This window comes from Cnephaeus nilssonii (genome assembly GCF_951640355.1).
Source record: "Cnephaeus nilssonii genome assembly, chromosome: 12".
NCBI lineage: Eukaryota > Metazoa > Chordata > Mammalia > Chiroptera > Vespertilionidae > Cnephaeus > Cnephaeus nilssonii.
In genome coordinates, this window is record NC_137083.1 from 63,362,891 (window position 1) to 63,390,394 (window position 27,504).

The following is a 27,504-nucleotide window of genomic DNA, read 5'->3' on the forward strand; positions in this document are numbered from 1 at the left end:
AAAAATTTAAAAATAACATTAAAGGTTATTTTTAAGTGTCAGAGTCTCTTAACATAAACAGACCATTTTAGTTGAAGATGAGGGTTATTTAAATGAACTCTTAGATATATCTGTGCCCACAGTGAGGTCTCTTTCAGAATAACAGAAGAATGACCAGCTGTTATTAAACTGAAATTATTTTAGGTATGAGATCCTTGAACAACTGCATTTTGAAGACAGTGTACTTCTACTTGTATTACATTCAGAATTTCTAACCAGTAGCCATCCAACAATAATGCTTATGTGTTTTATTTCCTAGTGTATTACTTGAATTATGTGTAAAAAGCAAATCTGTCTATTTCTCTTTTTGAAAAGATTCCATATCCTATATAATAAAGAGCAAATTGACCCTCACGCCCTCGCACAAGATGGCCGCCCCATGTGGAAAGATGGCCACCACAAGATGGCTGGCAGTTAGGGGCAACCAGGCCGGCAAGGGAGGGCAGTTGGGGGGAACCAGGCCGGCAGAGGACGGCAGTTAGGGGCTACCAGGCCGGCAAGGGAGGGCAGTTGGGGGCGACCAGGCCGGCAGGGGAGGGCAGTTGGGAGCAACTGGGCCAGCAGGGGAGGGCAGTTAGAGGTGACCAGGCCGGCGGGGAGGGCATTTAGGGGTGACCAGGCCTGCAGAGGAGGGCAGTTGGGGGGGACCAGGCCTGCAGGGGAGGGCAGTTGGGACAACCAGGCCTGCAGGGGAGGGCAGTTGGGACAACCAGGCCTGCAGGGAAGGGCAGTTAGGGAGACCAGGCCAGCAGGCGAGGGCATTTAGGGGTGACCAGGCCGGCAGGGGAGGGCAGTTGGGGGCAACCAGGCCTACAGGGGAGGGCATTTAGGGGTGACCAGGCCGGCAGGGGAGGGCATTTAGGGGTGACCAGGCCGGCAGGGGAGGGCAGTTGGGGGCAACCAGGCCTACAGGGGAGGGCATTTAGGGGTGACCAGGCCAGCAGGGAAGGGCAGTTAGGGGCAACCAGGCCAGCAGGGGAGGGCAGTTGGGGGTGATCAGGCCAGCAGAGGAGGGCAGTTGGGGGCAATCAGGCCGGCAGGGGCACAGTTAGGCACCGATCTGGCTGGCAGGGGAGTGGTTAGGGGGGTGATCAGTCTGGCAGGCAGAAGTGGTTAGGGGCAATCAGGCAGGCGAGTGGTTAGGAGCCAGCAGTCCCAGATTGTGAGAGGGCTATCTGACTAACCAGCAGTCAGACATCCCCCGAGGGGTCCCAGATTGGAGAGGGTGCAGGCTGGGCTGAGGGACCTCCCCCCCACCCCCCCCCCAGTGCACGAATTTTGTGCACCCGGCCTCTAGTATTACTATAACTTTCCATCCGATCAAGAAGCAGATAGCCATTTGTCTGAGAGGCTGGAAAAGGTGGTGTTCCTCTACTGGGTAAATTCGACAAACACCTCCAAGGTCATGCCCATCTAATACCCTATACTGTTTATCTAATAGCTTACAATTAAAATCAGAATCTTAAGAGGATGATATTAGCCTTGTCATTCTACCCTGCTTGCTTACTCTAGCACTAACTAACCAAGTCAAATAGATTATGTAAAGCAGCTCAACTGGAAGGTTATTTTATCAAATAATCACAAGAAACAAATACCCAAAATAATTTCAAATGAACACAATTGTTTTATGCTTTACAGAGAACATTCTACCAAGTATTTCAATGGCCTATTTCTGTTCAAACTCTATTCCACAATCTTTCTCTCCCTCCACCTAATCCAAAAGACCAGAACACCTAATATCCACAAGCCATCTGATCTAGCTAAACAATCGGCATATGTGTACACACATACACAAATGTATTTACTGAGCACATACTCTGTTCCAGAGATAGATACTTTACATATACTATCTCTTTAAATTCTCTCAATAACTTACAAATGAAGTAACTAGGACTTAGGAAAGTTAAGGTTAAGTAAAGGTCCATGAGAGGAGAGCCAGGATTCTAACCCTCATGTACACTACTCCAAAGCCTGTGTTTTTCCCACTGCAAAACACGTGGCTTACAAAAAACCACAAGCCATAAACAAATCTTCCTTTAGTAAAGAGAGTCCTCATGAGCAGAAGAAAACCCACAAGATAGATAAAGGGAATAGAAGATGTAATTGGAAATCTATAGGAATTCAATTAGCACTATGACCTAGAAGCACAGCCACTGAGTTCTATGCACTGAGGGCCTAAATACAGGGAATGATGCTATGCTGTACAACAAGCATGTCCAACTCTAAGGCTAACACGGGCCAAATAAACAAGGTTTAAGTTTATGTGTGCTGCAAAAAAACAAAAACTTCAATTTCCATTGAAACGTAGGTTTATTTCGATAGAGACATGCTAAATACAAAGGGCTGAAATAAATGAGTAATCATTGACATAAAATAATAGAACATTTTAATAAAAATATTTTTTCTTAAACATTAACTTACCAGACACTGAACAAATGCACAAATTAATAAGCGTAACGCAAATAAACCTATTTTTCTTGTTCTCCAAAAGCTAACTATTTCCTGTTGCATACACCAAAAAAAGTCATACAAGACTAATGACGTGGCAATCAGCTGCTAAAATATTCGCTGCTAGCTGTAGTGGAGAGAAATGGTGCGCAGGTGCGTAAGAGAAATGAATGTAACACAATTATAGTAATCAGTCATTAGCGAACGTTGTAGTTCGTTATTAATAACTAGAGGCCTGGTGCACGAAATCGTGCACTGGGGGGGGGGGGTGTCCCCTCAGCCCGGCCTGAGCCCCTTGTGCAGTCCAGGAACTCTCAGGGGATGTCCGACTACCAGCCTAAGCCTAAACTGTCAGTTGAACACCCTTAGTGCTGCCAGGGAGGCGGGAGAGGCTCCCACCACCGCCACTGCACTTGCCAGCGTTAGCCCTGTGGGAGTGCACTGACCACCAGGGGGCAGCTCCAGCATTGAGCGTCTGCTCCCCCTCCCCCGGTGGTCAATGCACATCATAGCGACTGGTAATTCTGCCATTCAGTCTATTTGCATATTAGCCTTTTATTATATAGGATTATGTATAACAGGATATTGTAAAAATTAAGTTACAAAATTTTTATTAAGATGTTTCTTACATACTATTATATTAGCTGGGCCGCAAAAATATTTGTTGTGGGACACATGCGGGCCGCGAGTTTGACTTGCTTGCTGCACAACATACACCTACACCAAGCCAGGAAAGCAGACACAGGACCGGAATATCAGGGAACTCCTCTGCACCTATGTGCCATGAACTCACACTTCCAAGTACATCAATAGCCAACTGTCCTAGAGCTACCTCCACCAGCACTCACACTGGCCTTCCACCATATGAAAACTGATGGGAGGAACTTGCGATTCAGAGAGGAGAGAAATGAGTCCTTTCCTCCTTGCTACTCACCTTTTCCAAGGTAGATCATGCCATACTCTCGTCCCTGGGGAGTCTTGTTTTCTATCGTGAAACAGACTTCCTTCCCAATAAGCTTCTTCCGAAGGAACTCTCGAGCAGGAAATGCCCAGGGCTGAGAGACAAAACAAATGTGTCACATGAGAACTGCCGAGTTCCCCACGACAATCATCATTCAAGTTCATTTCTTCAATATCCTGGCCCTGCACTAGGCCCTGAGAAGAATATAAAAATGAAAATGCACACAACACAGATTGCACACTAAGGGAGCTCATAAAAAAAGAGGGTCTAGCAGTGGATTTAACTAGCACAGGCCTTGAAAACAAGCCTCAGTTTCCCAGTCACTGGCAGTAGTACTTTTTCCCACATCACTGTCTATTCAGAGCTATAGCTTACTTTGTGAATAATAATTGCCCATAATTTTATAGCACTTACCACATACCAGCCACTATTCTAAATGCTTTCTATTTATTAGCCCACTTCTGGGTGGGAGGTCCAGATTCTAGAAACTTACCTAGCCAAAGGGGGAAGTCATAACGACCTCCATTTGTTCACCTCTATCCAGTTTATGAAGCGCTTTCACCTAATATTAAACTGTCCTGAAACCAGTTCAAGGCACTGTCCAAGTAGAGATAAGGTTCTAGTGCTATTCTTATTTCAGAGTGAGTCCCCTAGTCAAGTAAGAGCCTTGCTTATGTCATTTCCTCCACCTTTTTTAAGAACAGCCAACAGAGTTGCGAATGGCAAGAACTATTCTCCCCAAAATGTCTCCTCTCTTCTACTGCTCTAATCTGAAGCTATACCAGTGGGAACCTCCCAGGATCTTGGAGAGGACACCAGTAACAGGCCCTGGTCACCTTGACAATGACACAAGGAGTGAGCCACACATCCACACAACAGGAAGTAGTCTCCATGTGATCTCAAGATACTGTGCAAAGGGATGGTTTTGTCCCATCCACAGCCCATCACTTCTAGGATGGCTGTCTCCTCTGAAGCAGCCCTGTCACAGTCAGTGGCCACAGGCCCTTGAATTTACAGTCTGGACCTAGCTCAGTGCCCCAAGTTCCCTAAAAAAAAAGAAATGAGGAAGGAGAGCTAAGAGTTCAAGGAGCATTATGATCAGCAGGAGCTCACGTGCAGAAAAAAATGCAAAGTATAGAAGGGAAGAGTGGTATACGATTAGCAGGCACTGTCTATTATAATCTCATAGAGCCACAAAACTCGGGCCACCCTCCCTAAAGCAGGGGTGGGGAACGTCAGGTCCGCAGGCCATGTAAGGTCCGAGAAATCATTTGGTCTGGTCCTGCCAAGGCATTAGGGGTAAGTTAATTAAATGTTTGACTATAGCAGGCTAATTTTTAAGTTGATAATTTTGTATGGCCCGCAAATTATGTTATAAACTAGAGGCCCAGCGTGCGATATCGCGCGAGACCCAGACCCACGGCGCCAGCGGGACCCAGACTGACTCCCACCGTGCCAGGCGGGACGCAGGACCCAGACTGACTCACGTCGCGCAAGCAGCCTCCTGTGACCAGTCTTTGGTCATTCTGCCGTTACGGCATCACGACCACAGGTCTTTTATGATATGGATATCCAAATGGCCCCTGGCAGAAAAAAGGTTCCCCACCCCTGCAAGTAACAAAAGTATAGACTTGACCTGAAAAGAAGCCCTCTGCTGACCTTTTCAGCCCACAAAGATTGTTACACAGGTTATCCAAAAAGCTTTTCTATAAGAAAAACATCCGTATGACTTCCCAGAAAACAGAAGCCAAGCAACCAGTTGGGCTAGTATACACAATACCAGTCCTGTTATATAAATCAACTGCAGATGGTTCTAGGAAGAACTGATCCTGAGTAAGTGCTCTCCAAGACACAAACGCTTACACTCAGTCATCTAATTCTCTCTCCTCAAAGCATCAACAAGCAAAAGAACCAATCACTCAATGGCAATATATACTTTATGTATATATATTTTATGTCCCATTTGTACCCGTTGCCCCACTCCTAAAAATTAAAAATAGTACCTGTATCAAAGAGTCTGATGACTGATAAATTAGCCCAATTACCAACCAATCACAAAAACACTACTGAATCTAGTAACACAGGCTCCTACCATTTTTATTAACTTAGTGATCCACTTACTCTAAAAATATCTTCTACATTAGATCTAATGCTTAGGATCTAGTTCTAAGTGCCATATTAACATCTAAAATTCAGTAACACACTGCCTTCCTAAACATTTGGGAAAATTCTGGTAAGACAAGTACTCCTAAAGGAGGCCAACATTTTGGTAAAAATTCACTTATCAAGGGTCAGTTCACAAGGAACTATCTAGGCCCGGCGTCCTCAAACTATGGCCCGCAGACCACATGCAGGTGTTTTTGCCGTTTTGTTTTTTTACATCAAAATAAGATATGTGCAGTGTGCATAGGAATTTGTTCATAGTTTTTTTTAAACTATAGTCCAGCCCTCCAACGGTCTGAGGGACAGTGAACTGGCCCCCTGTTTAAAAAGTTTGAGGACCCCTGATGGGGAAACCTCCAATATCTACCAACTAGGCAGAATGACTAAAATCTTTTAGAGCTTGCTGAAGGAGCATCCTTCTCTAAGGACATTCCATTTACAGCTGGTCGTCACTGGGCCATGGGAGAAAGTCACACTGGAGGGCTTGAAAAGGACATATACCTAATCCTGTAAGAAAAAAGAATCTAGTTTTTGTAACCTTCCTTTCTTAAACAAGCCTTCTCAAGTTGTGTTTCACTCAGGGCTGGGCAAATTCATTAACTGGACATGATCCTATCTAATAAAAGAGTAATATGCAGATTGACCATCACTCCAACACACAAGATGGCTGCCCCCATGTGGACACAAGATGGCTGCCACAAAATGGCCAGCAGGGGAGGGACCAGGTCTGCAAGGGAGGGCAGTTGTGGGTGATGAGGCCAGCACGGGAGGGCAGTTGGGAGGGACCAGGCCTGCAAGGGAGGGCAGTTGGGGGCGATCAAGCCTGCAGGGGAGGGCAGTTAGGGGTGACCAGGCTGGCAGAGGAGGGAAGTTGGGGGCGACTGGGCCTGCAGGGAAGGGCAGTTGGGGGGACCCAGGCCTGCAGGGGAGGAAAGTTGGGGGTGAACAGGCATGCAGGAGAAGGCAGTTAGGGGTAACCAGGCCGGCAGAGGAGGGAAGGTGGGGGCAAACAGGCTGGCAGCAGAGTGGCTAGGGGGTGATTAGGCTGGCAGGCAGAAGCGGTTAGGGGCAATCAGGAAGGCAGGCAGGTGATCAGTTGGGAGCCAGCAGTCCTGGATTGTGAGAGGGATATCCAACTGCCCGTTTAGGCCCGATCCAACTGGGATCGGGCCTAAACGGGCAGTCGGACATCCCTCGAGGGGTCCCAGATTGGAGAGGGTGCCGGCTGGGCTGAGGGACACACACCCACCCCCGTGCACGAATTTCGTGCACCAGGCCTCTAGTATTATATGAAGAAAGGCAACTGGGAGAATCAGGAAAGAGACTAACCACCTCACCCCTCACAAGGGCAACAAGGAACTCCAGGAGAGAATATTTGTAAAAGTGTCCACACAGATGACAGCCAGCAGAAAACTACCTGATGGAGAAGGCTATCCCAACAGAGCCTCCTAGAACAACTCTTAACCCTTTGCACTCACTTGCTTTTTTCTCGAGCTGCTACCGATGCTAATCGTGTCGAGTCACACTCAACATCTGAGTGCAAAAGGTTAAGAGACAAGTATAGGGAAATTTGCTCAAAGCATTTATCAATTAAGGCCCAGCAGGACCAACAGGAAGAATAACTGTGGTCTTGTTCAAATGATTTTCCGGGGCTTCATCTAAGAAGCAAATGGCCATTAAGTAGTTGGGACTCAAAATTCCCTCTTCCCTTTAGAATGCCTAATAGTAGGCAATCTAGCAGCTTGCTCTCCACTCCTAGATTCAAGCAAGTTCTGATGTCTACCATGATAAAATTAAAAATTCCAATCTTTTCTTTGGACCAGACAAGACTTCTGAACTACTGAAACAAGATTAAATCCCATAGCAATGTAAAACCTTAAAGCTACCTACTTTTGTACCTGGCCCAATGTTTAATACTTCTTGTCCCTCCTTTTCTTCTAATCATCCCACTGTACCACCTGTATATGTAACTAATCCCTCTCTGCCCCAACCACCCCACACCCCAATTCTCAAAAGTTCCACTGAACACAGGACTATGACATTCATTTCTATATTCCTCATGAAACCAACAGAAGTTCACACATAAAAGGAGCTCAGTAAATCTGCAGGAAATAAATATATAATTTCCACAGTGCCAATCAATGCAGTATCTAGGCTGCCTAGAAGCAGTGAGGCAACAATGGGGATTAGCCTGCAACAGCACAGTGATGGCTGGGGACACGCTATGGGGTTGCTTTTATTGCCACAAGACTTAGGAGAGAGAGCTGAGTTTCTTTGAAAGAAGATATCATGAGGGAAAGCAGAAAATAATCAAGTGAATGATATTTGGGATAGTAAAACAAAGGTAAGTAAATGAGTAATAATGTCCTTGACTCTATTAGAATGTGAAAATATTAGACAACTGTTCTAAAACAAAAGTCAGAAACAAGGGTAGTGCCACATTGCACAATCCACTGATTCCCCAAAAAGAGATACGCAGGTTCTTTTCCTCATTATTCACGTAAATGTGCATTCACTGTACACCTGCTTCACATCAGCCAATGACTAGCCATGTGATGAGAGATAAGGTCCCTTCTCTCAAGGAGCCTCCGTAGAGCAGGATATATAAACATGCAATAAAATGTTATGAATGCTAGGGCAGCACAAAAATAGGACAACAAAAGGAAATGTCAGGAGTGACTTCTCGGGAGGCTGAATCTTTAGAGGTAGAAGGTGTTCACCAGGACCAGTGGAGAAGGAGCTCCTGATGGAGGGAGCAGGATGAGCCAAGGCACAAGCAGGCAAAACTTAAGTGGCTCTTAATACTTTCAGCATGGCTGGAACTTAGCATCCAGAACAGGGTCAGTAAGAAACTAAAAGTCAAACCACAAATGGGCTTGAATCCCAGGCTAAGGCATTTAAATTTCTCACAGAGGTAATGGGGAATCATTGCAGTCTGGGAATGACACTGAGCAAGGATATAAAAGTAGACTTCAAAAAGATCTGGGAGCATATAGAGAAAGGATTAGAAGGAGAAAAAAGGCAAAGAGACTATTATGTCAATACTAGAGGCCCGGCCGAAACCGGTTTGGCTCAGTGGATAGAGCATCGGCCTGCAGACTGAAAGGTCCCAGGTTCGATTCCGGTCAAGGGCATGTACCTTGGTTGCAGGCGCATCCCTGGTAGGGGGTGTGCAGGAGGCAGCTGATTGATGTTTCTCTCTCATCAATGTTTCTGGCTCTCTGTCCCTTTCCCTTCCTCTATGTAGAAAATTAATAAAATATATTTTTAAAAAAAAATACTAGAGGCCCAGTGCATGAAATTTGTGCACTGGGCAGGGTTTGTGTCCCTCAGCTCGGCCTGTGCCCTTTCAAATTCCAGGACCCCTTGGGGCAGTGGTCGGCAAACTGCGGCTCACGAGCCACATGCGGCTCTTTGGCCCCTTGAGTTTTTAGCAAAGGCCAGCTTAGGAGTACCCTAATTAAGTTAATAACAATGTACCTGCCTATATAGTTTAAGTTTAAAAAATTTGGCTATCAAAAGAAATTTCAATCGTTGTACTGTTGATATTTGGCTCTGTTGACTAATGAGTTTGCCGACCATTGCCTTGGGGGATGTCTGCCTGCCATGAGCCCAGCTTCTGGCTGAGCGGGGAAAGACGGCGGGGAGGTGAGCGCCGTTCAACCAGAAGCTAGCTTGCTGCTCCTTAGGAGCTGGCCCCGCCCCACCGGCCACTGGTCGTTCAGGAAGGTCATTCTTGCTTCAGCCCTCACAGCCCTGGCTTCATCTGGACATTGGGCTGGATGGGGTCAATTGCGGGGGAGAGGGGGGAAGGAGACATATGCTATACTTTCAACAATAAAAATTTAAATATATATATAAATAATAAATAAGATTTTTAAAATAATTAAAATAAAATTGTTTCACTGCCTTCTTTTTTTAAAAAAAATATATTTTTATTGATTTCAGAGAGGAAGGGAGAGATAATAACACCAATGATGAGAATCATTGATCAGCTGCCTCCTGCATGCCCCCTATTGGGAATCGAGCCTACAAGCCAGGCATGTGCCCTTGACTGGAATTCGAACCTGGGACCCTTCAGTCTGCAGGCCAATGCTCTATCCACTGAGCCAAACCAGCTAGGGCCTTCACTGCCTTCTTAATTCAAACAAAATACCCTTTATTACAGATGAAAAAAACTAAACGTTTTCCCTAAATAAAAGATCCCCATGAGCTGCTATGTCAGGGAATAGCAGAGGACAGCTGAGATACCAACTTGTCCAACATCCATTAAGTTGGGACAAAGAAAAAATAATCAGAATCTAGAAATTTCATTTCTGAAAGCCAAAGCACAACTAAAGGAGAGACAAGAGCTGATGTTTGAAATAATAGGAACCAAGAAGACTAAACAATTAAGACTACCAAATTAGGACTTGTAGCAGCTGCCTGGAGAGGTAAGACCTGAAGGAGCCCAAGGCAGGCCACAGGAAAGGCTAGGTAGCTAGGCATTCGTGGTGAGGAGATAAGGGGAGTAAAAGCTCAGAAGTTTCTCAAATCACCGTAACACAATGGTTCTTGACTAGTATTGAGCCACAGTTGCTTTGAGAAACTGATAAAAGCTCCCTTCCTTAAAAATGCATGTTTACACAAAATTTTGCAAACTTCATAGAGTTCCAATGCCTTTATGGATTCCAGATTAAGAATCTGTAATAAAGCACAGGCCTAGTGTTTATAGTATGCTACCATTGAGAAAAATGAGAGTACTTGCACAGGCAATAAATTTCTCTGGAAGAAGACACAAAACACTAGTAACGTAAATAGTCCTTGGGGAGAAGAGCTTGATTTTTCACTGAATACCCTTCTAAATTTTCAATGTGAATGGAGAATTCAAACATAAATTAATAAAAGAGCTCTGCTAAAACCAACGCCAACCTCAAATGGCCGAGACTACGTAGGAAATGTTCTAATCTATTCTAAGAGATGTAGGAGTGAAAACAGACAAACCTGAAAGGGAAATGGTATGAGAAAAAGCCACCAAGGGCAGTGAATGTATACAAACCGATGCAAAACACTGTGGGTATGTCCAGGGTCATCATTCCTGTGATATAAAAACAATTAAAATATACAGAAAAGAAAGTGCAGATCAACCTTCCATCGGACTGGGCTACCACCTGGGTCCACAGCCTCAGGGAGGCCTCAGGAAGAACCTACCTCATCAGGCGTATCTTTTGCATCTGGTTGTGCTACAGCCGCCCGGCGGGCAAGGTTTCCAGCTCGAATGTTGCTAAGGTTGATCTGTCTCTCAGGAGGAGGCCCACCACGAGGTTGCCCTCGGACAATGATGGCACACCCTGACAGGACCTGAGGGTGGGTGAGGAGGAAAATAAGGGAAAATTAGTGATCTAGAGGTAACAGCACCATAATATAGACTATTCAATACTGTATCCCCAACATGTAGAACAGTACTTGACACCTTGAAGACACTTAAATATTTGTTGAGTGAGTAAATGAATGAGATTATTATTTTTTTACTCTTCACCTGATTTGAGAGAGAAACATCAATTTGAGAGAGAAACATTGATTGGTGCCTCTCATATGCACCCTGACCAGGGATCAAACCCACAACGTAGGTATGTGCCCTGACTGGGAATCAAACCTGCAACCTGTGGAATGACGCTCCAACCAACTGAGCCATTTGGCGAGGCCGAACGAGATTATTTTTAATTTTATAAGAGAAACACCCACTCTGAAATGTTCTCACCCAAAAATACAAGTGAGAATTTAACAAATGCTAAAAAAGTCATAAAATAGACTGATTAGGGTGAAGAGGTAAGTCAAACGGAGGTTAATAACCCTTATAATTTAATCCTGCAAGCACCACCACCCGTGTTCAACTATTAGGAAGTTAAATGTCTCCATCCATACATTCCATTCCAGGGCAGAAGAAATGGAAGGTCCACACCATCAGAAGAAGCTGAGTAAGAGCAGTGCAACCAGAGTCCAGTGCTCTCACTTCCACTGGACACAGCGCTCACAGTCTAGGCTGAGAGAGAAATACAGAAGTAATCTAGAAAACCCATGTTCCAGATGATTGAAGCAGAAAAATCTAAGAAGCACCTTAAGGCTCCTAAGCACAGCAGCTCCTTTTATCTCTCTAATCAAAGACAGCAGGCATACAATCCCCTTGCAACTGTGAAAAGAGTTCTGAAGCTCATTGGTATTTAACTTTTAAACATTTGCAGGGGAGAAGAAAGGAGGATTTCAAGTGGAAGAAGAGAAGAAAAGGAGTAAAGAAAAAATGACAAACTATTCAACTATTCAAGTTGTCTTTGCTCAGTGATACATGATTTAATGAACAGTTGGGCTCAAGCACTGGCTTCACTAGATCTGAAAGACCCTCATTTCCAAGCTTCAAAACAAGAAGAGCTGCTGACAAGTTCATAGATGCAAGATTGGGGAGTTCTGCCAACGTGGAGTTCTTAGTAAAGGAACAGTCCATGGAAATGGAAGTTGAATCAAAGGAAGGAGGGAAGGAGTACAAAGGGAAGCCTCTCCTATACACATCTGCTTAGCTGACAATTCCCCTTCACCTCTCCACCTTAACTCACACTCTTAAGTTATAAAATATTAATATGTAAGTATGGAAGTACATTGAGACATAAATGTACATGTTAAACAATAAGATAAACAAATAACTGAGTAACCACCACCCAAGTTAAGAACGAGAACATTGCCAGAACCCTGGATCCCGTCCATGCCCCTCTCTACTTTAGCCCCTTCCTTCTCCCAACCACCATTATCCTGGCCATTGTGACAATCCCTCCCTTGCTTTGCCATCTAAGTACACATCGCTAAGCAATGTGGTTTCATTTTGCCTATTTCTGAACTCTATATAAATTTAGTCTACTGCATTTACCCATCAGTAATTTGCTTCTCTTGCTCATTGTTTTTTGTGGGGGGTTTTTTGTAAAACTAATTCATAATGATGTGAAACACTAATTTATTCACTTTCACAGCTGTTTAGTATTTATTCCATTGTGTAACTTTACCACAATTAATTTATCCATTCTACTACTTTTTACAGAAACTCTGTCCAACAAATACATATATTCAAACTTCTTGAAAAAATAGTGTTCTAATCAATGTCTAAATATCCCCAATACCTTCAGCACACAGACCTTGGTCTTAACGGCTCCTCCCTAGATGATTGAAGCTACAACATGACACACACAATAAAGACTGTCTCCTTACCAGTTACAAGTCATGCTCTTCATTTTTATCCTTTCTGATCAGGTGTGACCAGCTATTAAACTTTACAGCTTCCAGCCAAACACCCTTGCTACAGCCTTTCCTGAGAACCCATGCCCTGGATATAATCCTAGGGAGCTGACATTCTAATAAGGCACACTCTCAAACAAAGCAAAGCCAGGGAAGAACATGTCTACTAAGGCAGAGGCTGCTTCATGTTCTTGAAATGAGAAGGACCAAAGAAAAGAAAAAGAGCTTGGCTCTGATTCATTTATAGTTAATTCTTCACGAGTGGCAGGAACAAGAATAGCACATTCTAGAATACCTACACTTGAAATCATTCATTCCAAAATTTCAAACAGGGCTGAGGAGAGCCCAACTACATACAGCAGAAAAATCAGAGCATCTATCTCCAATGCCTGCCCCTCAGTTTTAGTCAAGTTTTCACAAAAAGTAATAAAGCACTCCCAGGAGAGCCAGTACCTCTTGGTAAGCCCAGATGGAACACTAAGGCCCACTTACAAGAAAACTCACCTTGGCTAATCAAGTAAACTCTGATAAGTGAGCACCAACCCAGGATAGGATACAGTCCTTATTTCTCAGGTCTGATAAAGGTCACTGAAAAGCTCAAGAACAGAATGAATGATGAGAAGAGTCCCTCTTTTCCCCTAAATATATCAGAAAGGTATTACCTCTAATACCTCTACCTAGTACACTAGGTTCCTGGGGAACAGTGGGTCTGTAGCTATTATCCTAGTCCCATTAAGGCCTTTGGTAGACAACTTGTACATAGGAATTTTGCAAAGCTTCCTTTGTATACCCTCCACTCTCCGGAAATGTTATTCTAAAAACTGCTATCAGAATTTCTTTTATATTACTCCAAATAATGCCATTCAGACAATAGTCAATGCTTGAATACTGCAGAGAGATGACTTTTATTTTATAGGCTGCTCTACACCTTTTATACTAATCCTACCTAATAATAGACAAATATGCAAAATGACCGTACCTTCGCTATGCCCGCGATTGGCCAGGAGGCGCGGGGGGGCAGGACTCGGGGTGGCCGATTGGGCTGGCGGGACGCTGAGCTCACGTCACCAGCGGCGGCTCGAGCTCAGCGTCTGCGCCATGGCTGTGCTGCGGCACAGAAGGGGCCTCTGGGGCAGCGAGCTCACATCCCACCGTGGACCATCAAAAGCGGGGGAGCTGGGTGCCTGTCCGCTCAGGCACCAGGCCTTTCAGAAGCCTCCGGCAGGGCGGAGGCTTCTGAAAGGCCTGGTGCACCAGCGGACAGGCACCCAGCTCCCCCGCGATCGAAAGCAAAAGTGTGGGAGCTGGGTGCCTGTCCACTCAGGCACCAGGCCTTTCAGAAGCCTTCGCCGCGCCAGAGGCTTCTGAAAGGCCTGGTGCACCAGCGGACAGGCACCCAGCTCCCCCGCGATCGAAAGCAAAAGCGTGGGAGCTGGGTGCCTGTCCACTCAGGCACCAGGCCTTTCAGAAGCCTCCGCCGCGCTGGAGGCTTCTGAAAGGCCTGGTGCACCAGCGATCAAAAGCAAAAGCGTGGAAGCTGGGTGCCTGTCCACTCAGGCACCAGGCCTTTCAGAAGCCTTCGCAGCGCCGGAGGCTTCTGAAAGGCCTGGTGCACCAGCGGGCAGGCACCCAGCTCCCCCGTGATCGAAAGCGTGTAGGGGACCCTACACATGCATGATTCAATCATGCACTGGGCCTCTAGTCTATACTAATAATAGAGGAATATGCAAATTGTCCAGGATGCCGTCACAGTAATGACCAAACAGCAGGCTGCATGGGGCGAACAGGCCGGCAGGGGGATTAGTGAGGGACAACCAAAAAACTGAACAGCAGGCTGTGTGGGGTGACCAGGCCGGCAGGGAGGAGGGCAGTTGGGTGTGACCAGGCTGGTGGGGGGCAGTTGGGGGCAACCAGGCCAGCAAGGGAGCGGGGGGAGTTGAGGGTGACTAGGCTGACAGAGGGGGGCAGTTAGCGGCAACCAGGCCAGCGGGAGGAGGGGGGGCAGTTAGGAGCCAGCAGTCCCGGATTGTGAGGGTTCAGGCTGGGCTGAGGGGACTCCTCCCACCGGGCCTCTAGTGTATATATAAAATCAAGCAGCAGTCGCATGCCACAAGAATACTCATATGGCCAACGCTGCTATTCCTATTCCCTCAGGACCGTGGTTGGCAAACTGCGGCTCGCGAGCCACATGCGGCTTTTTGGCCCCTTGAGTGTGGCTCTTCCACAAAAATACCACGGCCTGGGCTAGTCTATTTTGAAGAAGTGGCGTTAGAAGAAGTTTAAAAAATTTGGCTCTCAAAAGAAATTTCAATCGTTGTACTGTTGATATTTGGCTCTGTTGACTAATGAGTTTGTCGACCACTGCCCCAGGGGAAAGAATTGACTCATGTACATCTTTCCTCTGTAACTCTCTCCCCCTCATTTGACCATAGCCTTGGCAGAGAGGCAGGAAGAAACTCTCTCTGCAGACCATCACAGAAGAGAGACCTGTCTATAAGGGAAGAACTAGTCTCCTTCTTAGTATTTATAGGAACCAAAGTAGCAGAAAGGAGGTCTAGTTTGTTTTGAACTATCTCCATTTCATCTTCCAAGTTCTGTTAAACTCCCTCCACCTGCCTCACTGGTCAATAGTCTTCACTCAAGTTCTTCCTCAATAAAAATATTTTAGCCGAAACTGGTTTGGCTCAGTGGATGGAGCGTCGGCCTGCGGACTCAAGGGTCCCAGGTTCGTTCCGGTCAGGGGCATGTACCTTGGTTGCGGGCACATCCCCAGTAGGGGTTGTGCAGGAGGCAGCTGATCAATGTTTCTCTCTCATCGATGTTTCTAACTCTCTATCCCTCTCTCTTCCTCTCTGTGAAAAATCAATAAAATATATATATATATATATATATTATATATTTTAATGACCTTCTCTTATCTAAGGTTCTCCACCAAATAAAGGCAAGGAGAAACAGCTTCTAGGGGAAAAAAATACTTAAAATGTCTTGAAGTAAAATGAAAAAGAACCAGGGTCTATATATCAAACAATTTTTGCCTCATATGACATCAAAACAAGTCATTTTTCCTCTGTGAAAGACCTGACATCTAAGTTGATTATTTTCATAGTTTTAGTCATTGATTCACTCATTTATCATTTATTAACTCAATAGAAATTTATGAATTCCTACTATGTGGCAGGCAACTTGTTTCAGGCAAATGGTTCACTTCAGTGAAATAAAACCGACAAAAATGTCTGATCCTGGAAAGCTGACATTCTACTGGGGGAAGATAGACAAACAATAAACATAAATAAAATATATCGTTTATCAAAATTTTAATTTCAGAGAAATATTAAGATTGAGAGGAAACTGTCATGGGTAATCGTTCTGCCAAAGCTATACTGATTCATGTTGCAAACTTTCATGGATGCGGTAATTATCCTTAATTGCTAATTTATAAGGCATAGAAAGCAAGTCATATGGTAACTGCTTTATCATATTACATTAATAAAGTGACATTCTAGAAAAATGATCTTGGTCCTACCTGACACATTAGGAGGTTTGTGAAAATAGCTGTCACAATGAGTCAGTTTGATTGAGGTTATGGATTAGACATTTCTCAGCTCTGCCAAGAAAGATTGCAGAGGGACTCAGCGTGATTCAGAGGAACTGGCTTCAGGGCACACATTGGATGGTGACAAAGGCTGAAATAAGCCAGCTGAGAAGGAAAATGGAGACTCAAACTGTTCAAACCCACTTATAGGTTTACTAGGAGATTTACACTTCCTGGGTAGCCACTAAAATGTTGCTCAGCAACAGGAACACCACATTAGATCTTCATTAGATCCCTTATACACTATTTGGTGCATTTAACTCTTAAACCTCCAGACCACAGACACCAGAAAATAGAATAATTCTTAAAAACCTAACCACACTACACTTAGGGCAAAGAAAGCGACGGTCAGAAATCCTTAAGCATGTCAATGAAGCCAGTATTTTTTTCTCAGCCCAAAGCAAAAATCATCTTGGTCTGAGAATGGAATCTTATTAGCCAAGAGCATCTTATTAGCTCTACAAGGACTGGCTTAACAGGTGTACCAACATGTTAAGATATAATAGTTCTTATGTCAACCTGTTAAGATAAAACAGGTATACCTTAGCAATATTTGCCAATATGAAGACCCAATATGAAGAATGAGGACAACTATCTAATGAAAAACACTAAAATGTTACCCAAAAAAGGCCCAAAATAAATCCACACATTTACAGTCAGGTGAATTTCAACAAGGGTGCCAAGATAATTTAATGGGGCAAGAATCCTTTCAACAAAAATTGAAAACTGGGAATCCATGTGCAAAATAATGAGGTTAACTTTTGTACATGGTGTGAGGTAGAGGTTTTGCTCAGAAAGTGAAACAAAGAGTTACCATATCACCCAGCAACTACCATAACTATAATCAATAAGATGTAAGAGACTTAAATGTAAGAGTTAATTGATAAAATTCTTAGAAGAAAAGACAAGAAACCAAAAAAAAAAAGATAAATTGAACTTCATCAAAATTAAAAATATTGTGTTTGTTTAAGAAAATGAAAAGAGCCCAACCACGGTGGCTCAGTGGTTGAGCATCAACCTATGAACCAGGAGGTCACAGTTCGATCCCCGGTCAGGGCCCATGCCCGGGTTGTGGGCTTGACCTCTAGTGTGGGGCATGCAAGAGGCAGCTGATCCATGATTCTCTCTCCATCACTGATGCTTCTATCTCTCTCTCCCTCTCTCTTCCTCTCTGAAATCAATAAAAATATATATTTAACCTTTTGCACTCAGATGTCGAGTGTGACGGTTATTGAATGTATCAATAATTTGAAATATAAAAAAATCCAAATAAATAAGTTTGTATGAAAAGAAACTCCAGTTTTTTATTCTACTGTCGCGCTTTGTAAAATCTGGGGTATTTAAAAAATTAAATCCCGAGTAGAATAAAGGAATCGAGAAAAAAGCAAGTGAGTGCAAAGGGTTAAAAAAGAAAATGAAAAGAAAAACATGTATTGAATAAAAGTCTAGAATCCTATCTAATAAAAGAGCAATATGCAAATTAACCATCACTCCGCTACACCCACAAGCCAATCAGGAGCAAATATGCAAATAAACCCAACCAAGATGGCTACGGCCACAGAGAGCAGGAGGGAGGCTTGGGTTTCCCCGGCAATGGAGGAAGCCAAGCTTTCCGCCTGCCCTTGCTGGCCTAGGCCTCCACTCAAGGCTACAAAGTTTCAATGATAGAAGATACATAAATCCAAACAGAAATGGCAGCAGCCACGGAGCTGGAAAGAGCAGGGGGCTAGGGTTGCCCCCGGCAATGGAGGAAGCCAAGCTTTCTGCACACCCTGGCCAGCCCAGGCCTCCGCTTAAGGCTACAAAGTTTCAATTATAGAAGATACATAAATCCCAACAGAAATGGCTGTCACCATGGAGCAAGCAGAAGGGTTGGCTCCGCTCCAGGCTACAAAGTTTCAATTGTAGAAGATAAATAAACCCCAGATACCAGGGCCTCCACTTGGGTAGCCAGGAGGCATGGCCAGCCTGCAAACCACCACAGGCCCCTCGCCCAGGCCGCCCCACGCCCCAAGGGAACCCCCACGGAGATCCAGGACATCCTTCAGGGCAAACCAGCCGGCCCCCACCCATGCACCAGGCCTCTATCCTACCTAATAAAAGAGTAATATGCAGATTGACCATCACTCCAACACACAAGATGGCTGCCCCCATGTGGACACAAGATGGCCGCCACAAGATGGCCAGCAGGGGAGGGCAATTGGGAAGGACCAGGCCTGCAAGGGAGGGCAGTTGGGGGTGATCAAGCCTGCAGGGGAGGGCAGTTAGGGGTGACCAAGCTGGCAGAGGAGGGAAGTTGGGGGTGACCAGGCCTGCAGGGAAGGGCAGTGGGGGGTACCCAGGCCTGCAGTGGAGAGCAGTTGGGGGGGCCCAGACCTGCAGGGGAGGGCAGTTAGGGGTGACCAGGCCTGCAGAGGAGGGCAGTTAGGGGTGACCAGGCCTGCAGGGGAGGGCAGTTAGGGGCAAACAGGCTGGCAGGGGAGCAGTTAGGCATCAAACAGGCTGGCAGGGGAATGGTTAGGGGGTGATCAGGCTGGCAGGCAGAAGCGGTTAGGGGCAATCAGGAAGGCAGGCAGGCGAGCAGTTGGGAGCCAGCAGTCTTGGATTGTGAGAGAGATGTCCGACTGCCCTCAAGGGGTCCCAGATTGGAGAGGGTGCAGGCTGGGCTGAGGGACACCACCGCCCCTCCGTGCACGAATTTCGTGCACCAGGCCTCTGGTATAGAATAAAGAACTACCATAACCCAACAATAAAGGCAACCCAATTAAAAAGGGACAAAGGATTTGAAAAGACACTAACCAAAGAAGATATACAAATGGCCAATAGCACATGAAAAAATGCTCATCATTAGTCATAAGGAAAATGCAAATCAAAACACCTATGACATCACTTCACAGGAATTACCATACCTACAATCAATAAGACAGACAATAACAAGTATTGGCAAGAATGTGGAGAAATCCAAAGCTGCATAGATTGTTGATGATGCACTCACTACGGAGAACAGTCTGGCAGCCCCTCAAAAGTTAAACGAGTTACCATATCACCCAGCAATTCCATATATACCTAAGAAAAATAAAACATGTCCCACAAAAACTTGTATAAAATGTTTATTGCAATACTGTTCATAATAGCCAAAAGGAGTAGAAACAACCCAGATGTCCAAGTTACGAATAGATAAATAAAATGTGGTTTACCCATTATATGGTATTATTCAGAAATTAAAAAGGAATGAAGTCCTGCCTGGCTGACGTGGCTCGATGGTTGAATGTCAACCTATGAACCTAAAGGTCATGGTTCAATTCCCAGCCAGGGCACATGCCTGCATTGCAGGCTCGATCCCTAGTGGGGGGCATGCAGGAGGCAGCCGATCAATGATTCTCTCTCATCATTGAGGTTTCTCTCTCTCTCTCCCTTCCTACCTGAAATCAATATAAATAAGTAAATAAAAAGAAATGAAGTCCTGATTGATGCTACAACATGGACAAATCTTGAAAACATGATGCTAAGTGAAAGAAGCCAGACAGAAAAAGCCAAATATTGAATGACTCCACTTATATGAAATGTCTAGAATAGGCAAATCTATAGAGACAGAAAGTAGATTAGTGGTTCCCAAAGGCTGAAGGGAGGGAAAAACAGAAAGTAATTGTTAATGGGTACACGTTTTCTTTTTCTTTTGCCTTATCAATGAAAATGTCCTGGAATTAGACAGTAGTGGCAGTTGTGTGAATACAGTAAAAACCACTGAACTGTATGTATACTTTAAGAAAGTGAGTTTTATGGTATGTGTATTTATTTCAATTTTTTAAAAATGTAAGGTCCAATATCTTCTCTAATAAAATGGTAATATGCAAATTAACCATCACTCCGCTACATAAGCCACGCCCACCAGCCAAGCCACGCCCACCAGCCAATCAGGGCAAGCATGCAAATTAACCCAAACCAAGATGGCTACAGCCACAGACAGCAAGGTTTCCTAGGTAACAGAGGAAGCCAAGCTTTCCATAGCCGTTGCAGGCCTAAGCCTCCACTCAAGCTACAAAGTTTCAATTGTAGAAGGAAAATAAATGCCAGATACCAGGGCCTCTGCTTGGGTTGCCAGGGGGCATGGCTGGCCTGCAAACCACCACAGGCCCCTCACTCAGGCCGCCCCACGCCCCAAGGGAACCCCACCCTGATCTGGGACACCCTTCAGGGCAAACCAGCTGGCCCCCACCCATGCACCAGGCCTCTATCTTATCTAATAAAAGAGTAATATGCAGATTGATCATCACTGCAGCACACAATATAGCTGCCCCCATGTGGTCAAAGATCCTGCCCCCATGTGGACACAAGATAGCCACTACAAGATGGCCAGCAGGGGAGGGCAGTTGGGAGGCACCCGGCCTGCAAGGGAGGGCAGTTGAGAGGGACCAGGCTTGCAAGGGAGGGCAGTTGGAGGTGATCAACCCTGCAGGAGAGGGCAGTCAGGGGTGACCAGGCCGGCAGAGGAGGGCAGTTGGAGGTGATCAACCCTGCAGGAGAGGGCAGTTAGGGGTGACCAGGCTGGCAGAGGAGGGAAGTTGGGGACAAACAGGCTGGCAGGGGAGCAGTTAAGCATCAACCAGGCTGGCAGTGGAGTGGTTAGGGGGTGATCAGGCTGGCAGGCAGAAGCGGTTAGGGGCAATCAGGAAGGCAGGCAGGCAGGCAAGCAGTTGGGAGTCAGCAGTCCTGGATTGTGAGAGGGATGTCCGACTGCCCGTTTAGGCCCGATCCCACCAGGATTGGGCCTAAACGGGCAGTCGGACATCCCTCCAGGAGTCCCAGATTGGAGAGGGTACAGGCTGGGCTGAGGGACAACCCCCCGCCGTGCACGAATTTCGTGCACCGGGCTTCTAGTAGAAGTATAAAAGCATAGGGACATAAAAATGTCGAGGGGATTTCCTTATCTTGTAGGAATATTAGATTCTTAGCTGAACAATACTAACAACATTTTTTTAAAGGCAGCCCTGTCCTAGACAGTGTGCTCAGTGGTTAGAGCATCTGCCTACACACTGAAGAGTTGGATTTCCAGTCAAAGGCACATACCTCGGTTGCAGTTTGATCCTGGGCCCGGGTCAGGGGTGTGTGCAGGAGGCAACCAATCAATGTGTCTCTCTCGCACAGATGTTTCTCTCTCTCCCTTCCTCCCTCCCTCCCTTCCACTCACTCTAAAATAATCAATGGAAAAAATATCCTTGGGTGAGTACTAGCAAAAATAAAATAAAAATAAAAAGGCAACTGACTCAGAACCTAAAGTCAGACATGGTGATTTACCACAGAATGGAAGGCTACTATAAACTTTCAAGTCCTCTGGAAATGACAAGATCGAAGTCACAGGGAGGAAGCAAAACTGCCATGAAATCTACAAAGCTCTTAAAAGGTGAAAATGACTGAAAGCAATGCAAGCTTTCTGAGAACAATACAGCAAGTACAATGAAGTCCTTTCCCTATGTGACACAGAAAGGAGAACCAGCAAGTTGGGCTGAAAGGTCCAGAATGCCCTCAGGGAGCCTACAACAGCCACAACCCAAAGGCTGCAGGTATAGGGGCTGCCAGACAAAGCAGCAAGCCAGGGAGGAAAATACCATCAGAGGATAAAGAAGGAATTGTTTTGGCTAAGAACAACTTATTACATACACTTTAATGAAGCAGAAAAATTCTAAAGAAACAGAATTAAAGCAAGAACAACTAAAAAGAAACTAAATTAGAGAAAATTTCAGAAAGTCTATCAGGAAAAAGCTTCCTATCAGCCAGAGCTATTGCCTCCACAGGAAGAATCATCTCTTGAAAATTAAAAAGTCATTTAGACAAAGAGCAAGCAATCCCAAAAGAACATAAGCTGTGTGGTCTGGAAGGTCTTTCCCAGGGTACTTGCCAACACAGCCAGCTTCTTTGGCCAGCCTCTTCTTTCTTTTTCTGGCAAGAGCAAGAAGCAAACCTAGATTAAGAGAGCCCGGCATTCACATAATGAACTAGAAGCCCATGGCCTCGTGGCGTGCCATTTCACTTGCTCTGGGTGAACTAGCACATTCAGCAGAGACAAGCTTAAGTGGCCGCTCCGAGGCCAGCTGTACCACAAGTTGGGCCTCAGTTTGGAAATAGGGGAGTTTACTAGTAAATCTCAGGAGAACTATAAAGATCTATAGAGAAAGGGCAGATGCAGAGAGCATCTAATCTGAGCCCTTTGATTTTACAGATGAAAAAGCAAGCAAGACAGGTAAAGTGACTTTTACTTAAAATAAAGTACTGATGGCAGAGCAAGGACTAGAGCTGAAATCCCCCAATCCTGATGTCCCACTAGCCACATGGAGAAATAAGCATTTGGGAAGCTGTCTGGTAGAACGGTATCTGAGATTACCTGCTGATTATAGGTTTTTCCCAATTAAAATCTCCATTTCTATGTGCCAGCAGAGCAGATGTCAGAGACTAAAACACTAAGCAAGAAAAGCTTCCATGAGCTGGTTGCCCCAAATCAAACCAACATTTATTAAACACTACCATATGCAAGGCATAATGATTCACTGTTTGGGGTTGCCGCCAAAAATAAAAATGCCCCTTGGTATTCAAGACTATAATACAACAGAATTTCCTTCTTCTGTTAAGGAAATCCAAGAAAAAAGTATTCCTGGTGACAAGCAGACTTTTCCTCCTCCCTTTAGGGGCAAATGGAGGTGAAGCAGGGGTGGCCAAGGCAGGTTGGAAAGCCTGAGATTATGTTGCAGGGGCTACTCAGTCGGTTCTTTATGTCCAGACCCTCTCCCCCTAAACTCTGACACCTCCTCCCCAATTCCAATGGCCGGAGGAAAGAGAGAAGCTCAGCCCCAATTCCTGACCCAGGGAGGGGAAGAGAGCAGCTATTCCTACCTATAGTGGCTGTAGCTGCTGTCATCTCTTATCTCTCCTCCTCACAGCACTGCCATCACTGTGTCTCTGAGCAAAATGTACACTGTACAAAAATCAAATCATAATTCAATGATAAAAAGGGGGCAGGAGTTGGTTTCCCTGGGAAGAGATCAACCAAAGAACTTGTATGCATATATGCATACCCATAGACAGACAATGGGGTGGTGAAGGCCTGAGGTGGGGGGTAGAGATGGGCTAGAAGAGGGGAAAAAAGGGTGTATATAATATTTTCAACATTAAAAATTTAATTTTTTAAAAGAGGGGTAGGATAGGAGGCTTGGGTACCAGATACAGCTAAATAAAAGTATACCAGCCCTGTGGCTCGGTGGTTGAGCATTGACCCATGAACCAAGTCACAGTGCCGATTCCCAATCAGGGTCCATATCCAGGTTGCAGACTCAATCCCCAGTAGGGAGCTTGTGAAAGACAGGATCCATGATTCTCTCTCATCATTGATATTTCTATCTCTCTTTCTCTCTCCTTTCCTCTCTCTGAAATCAATTAAAAAAAATAACAAAAACACACATATATTTTAAAAAAGTATACCTGAGATCTTGAAATATCCCAGAGAAATGAAGATTTGTGGCATTCACTATTCCTCAAATTTGCTTCTGTAAAGTCATGCACATATTTTTAGAACTTACAGCAATATAGAAACTAAATTATTAAGCATAATACTCAATACAATTCAGAGTGGATCATCTCTAAAGAATATCTAAAATACATTTATTTTGGTTTATATGCAGAACTGACTGTAGAACTTAAAGTAATTCAAATTCTATGCTACCCATAAAAAGCATTAAATTTCTGGTTTTTATTTTCCAAACCTGTTTGGAAACTCTTCTTATTTGAAATGTTGACAGTCAATTTTAGATGTCAAAATAAAGAAGTACAAATCACAAATCTACCATAAATATTTCAGAGTCCTTTATTGCTAAATTAAGGCACCATCCAAGAATCTCATCATTAAAAGCCGAGGGAAACAGTCATAAAAGAAAAATTGACAAACAAGTAGTCATTACTTCCCCACTATATGCTGGAGCCCCAGAGCACCCTAAGCTCCTTCAGAACTTCACACCTCCTCAAGAAGTTAAACAAAAGGCTATGTGGCCATGATCTGGAACGTGCTGTGTTATCTTCACGGCTTATTCTTCTCTACATTGGCTTTCAGATTCTCCTGTTGATAATCAAAGAAATACATTTTCTTCTGAATCAAGAGTAAGAAACTTTCATTCAGAGCGCCCATACAGGACCTCCTAAGAATTTAATGGAACCAAGCAGTCTGGCTAGCAGCCCTACACTGCCGTGTAAGGTAGGAAAGTTATTCTTCTAGAGCTAGGCTCACAATGACTAACAAGGGCAGGGCAGGGTTAAAAGCGAGCTGGGCCTGTGCCCCACAGAGAGGCTGCGGGAGGTCTCAGGAGATTCTAAAGCTCTCGCTGGAGAGGAGTTTAACAAGATAACTGGGCTTTTAAGTAATAGAGGCAGCCTCCAGGCCTCTGGGCTATGAAAGGGCTCACCTGCCAAGAGTAATAACACAGGCAATTACTACACATAGAATAATAGATCTCAGCCAGATTCAGGGACCCAGGTCCCAGAGTTTCCTCTCCCGTAAGACAGTGGAAAGGGAGGAACAGACTACACCACTTTATGAAGACCCGGGAGAGTCCTGTTAGGTAAGCAGATAAATTACACTTGGCATAATGATCCACTGTTTGGGGTTGTTGCCAAAAATAAAAATGCCCCTTGGTATTCAAAGCTATAATACAAAGGAATTTCCCTCCTGGAACAGAATTCATAAGGTTTAAAAGTTCACTACCATCACGTTAGTGTATTTCAAAGACTAGAAACAGAAACTCAGAAGCCTTATTCATTGTTCCTTTCTCTTCTCCAAACTTCCAGGACCTGCTGTCACTTCAGGCAAGCTGCCTTCACCTTGCACATGGAATACAGATTACTCACAGCTGCTTTTATGAATAGTCCCACCTGTACTTACCCATTTCTCCTAATTTTTATCTCATCCACTTTATTCCTTTACCTCTGTCAAGTCCTGTCACTTTCACCATCACCCCAGAAAAGATTTTTAAGACCAAAAACAGATCTGAAAATATCATATCTGATTTATCCAACCCATTCTCCAAGAAAACCAAGTATTTAAATTTTCAAGTCCCCCTTTTCACCATAAAACAAAGCTACCTGCCCCAAGTGAACAGCTTTATCCAGAATGAAGTGTATAGCCTGGGGTCTCAAGCCTAGGCTGCCTACTCTCCATAAAACGCTTTCTTCTCAGCCACAAGTCCCTCTTCCTCCAAGTCATCCTACAAGCTAGGCTTACAGAACTATCCACCTTCGGTTTACATTGGTCTGTGAACTGTGCCACCCCACATTCTTTTTCCCAGACTTAACTGTTCTCACTAAGCCCACTAATATATATTTTATCACTCAAAGCAGGACAGTTTGAGAGTGAAAAGGGGTACTACTGATAATTATGCCAAGACAACAGGTGTAAACTGAAACACCTCTGTGCAGACTGGGATGTAAGTCACCTATCCTTACAAAGGTTTCAAGGCCAAGTAAGGGGCTATGGCTATTCTTCCCTGTGGTTTTGGGGAATTGGCAAAGAGGACCAAAAACCCCAAAGAAATCTGGATTGCCCAGTCCCCCGTAGGGCAAAGAAAAGAGAAAATGTTTTACATTATAGTGAAAAATTTGTTCTAAAAATATCAACTTCAAGTTTTGATAAGTGTTTTTTTGGGGTGTTGAGGGAGGGGGGAGGGAGTGATATAAGAGTGTTGGAGGAGGGAGATGAAATGCAAAATGAACCTAAAGTACCAGAGGCTAGAGGGTTGCTGGGAGGATGGGGGCAGGAGCCAGAACTTTGTCTGCTATATTTTTGCCTAACTAGCCACACCTTTGCCAATGAATAACAACTATGACTCACACAATTGCCCTTTTTCCCACATTACTTGGATTTGTTTCATCACTCCTAAACAGCAGTACAATGGATGATACCTCTGAAGTTCAGAAGAGTTCCCCACCTGCCAGTGCACAGGGTTCTGTCATGACAATGGTTCCCCGACTCAAGTTTCAGACCAGTAGAGTTGCCCCCACCCCTCAAAAATAGGGACGGACACATTATCCACTTTTTATTTTGCAAAGGACATTAAGTGAAGAAAGTGCCATCACACTGTTTATAAAATAAAGGACACCCTAGCCAGTTTGGCTCACTGGATAGAGCATCGGCCTGCAGACTGAAGGGTCCCAGGTTAGATTCAGGTCAAGGGCACATGCCCGGTTTGTGGGCTCAATCCCCAGTAGGAGGCGTGCAGGAGGCAGTCGATCAATGTTCTCTCTCATCATTGATGTTTCTATCTCTCTCTCCCTCTCCCTTCCTCTCAGAAATCAATAAAAAATATTTTAAAAAAAGAAAAGGACATTTTAGACCCCCCAAAATAGTAAACATAACCTCAAATTGAACTTTAAATTCACAAAACTTATCAGGTGTTCTTATATGCTAACATAAGAATACATCGTGAAAAACCAAAAACATACATCAATAGAAAAGACTGCATGAAAAGTGAACCCAAACTATGGGCTACTTCTCAATCTTAAAGAATGAGGTGGACCTATAATTATAACACTGTCAGTCGTGACAAATAATTTAAAAAGAAAAAAGTAAATTGCAAGACACATACAGTATGACCCCATTTGTTTCTTAAAAAAAAAAAATAAGGAGGGGTATACTAGTATATGCATGAAAGAAGGTTTAGAGGCACATTTACTTAGGGGAATGAGAATGAATGATAGAGCAATGAGGGGTAAAAAGGGCACAGGGAGAGATTTTTGTATTTCACTTTACATCTATACTGTTTAAAATATTAAGTCCAAATTTTAAATATCAGGCATGCTCTCCCTCCTGGGAGCATGCCTGTGCCTTTCCCTTCCCCCACAGGCATGCATCTCCTAAACTCTAAAGGTTCCCACAAGACTTGCAACTAGGGGAGCAATGGACATGGGCAGCTAGCTCGTCCCAGGCTAACCCCCTGAACATGCCCCTCAGGCCCCCTTCTCTCTGATTTCTCAGGGAGCCAAAGCAGCCCAGCCTAGGCTCTCTCCTGTA

The 27,504-nt window shown here is 44.6% G+C and overlaps 1 protein-coding gene across 1 annotated transcript in view; it reads right to left on the reverse strand.

Annotated features, from left to right (window-relative positions):
• Window positions 1-27,504, reverse strand: part of SND1 (staphylococcal nuclease and tudor domain containing 1) — a 459,312-nt gene that overhangs the window by 421,873 nt on the left and 9,935 nt on the right. The window contains exons 2-3 of the mRNA XM_079786100.1: window positions 10,802-10,951; window positions 3,422-3,542 (exon numbers count right to left, since the gene is read on the reverse strand). Coding sequence (XP_079642226.1) covers window positions 3,422-3,542; window positions 10,802-10,951 — 271 coding nt within the window. The remainder of the gene's footprint in view (window positions 1-3,421; window positions 3,543-10,801; window positions 10,952-27,504) is intronic.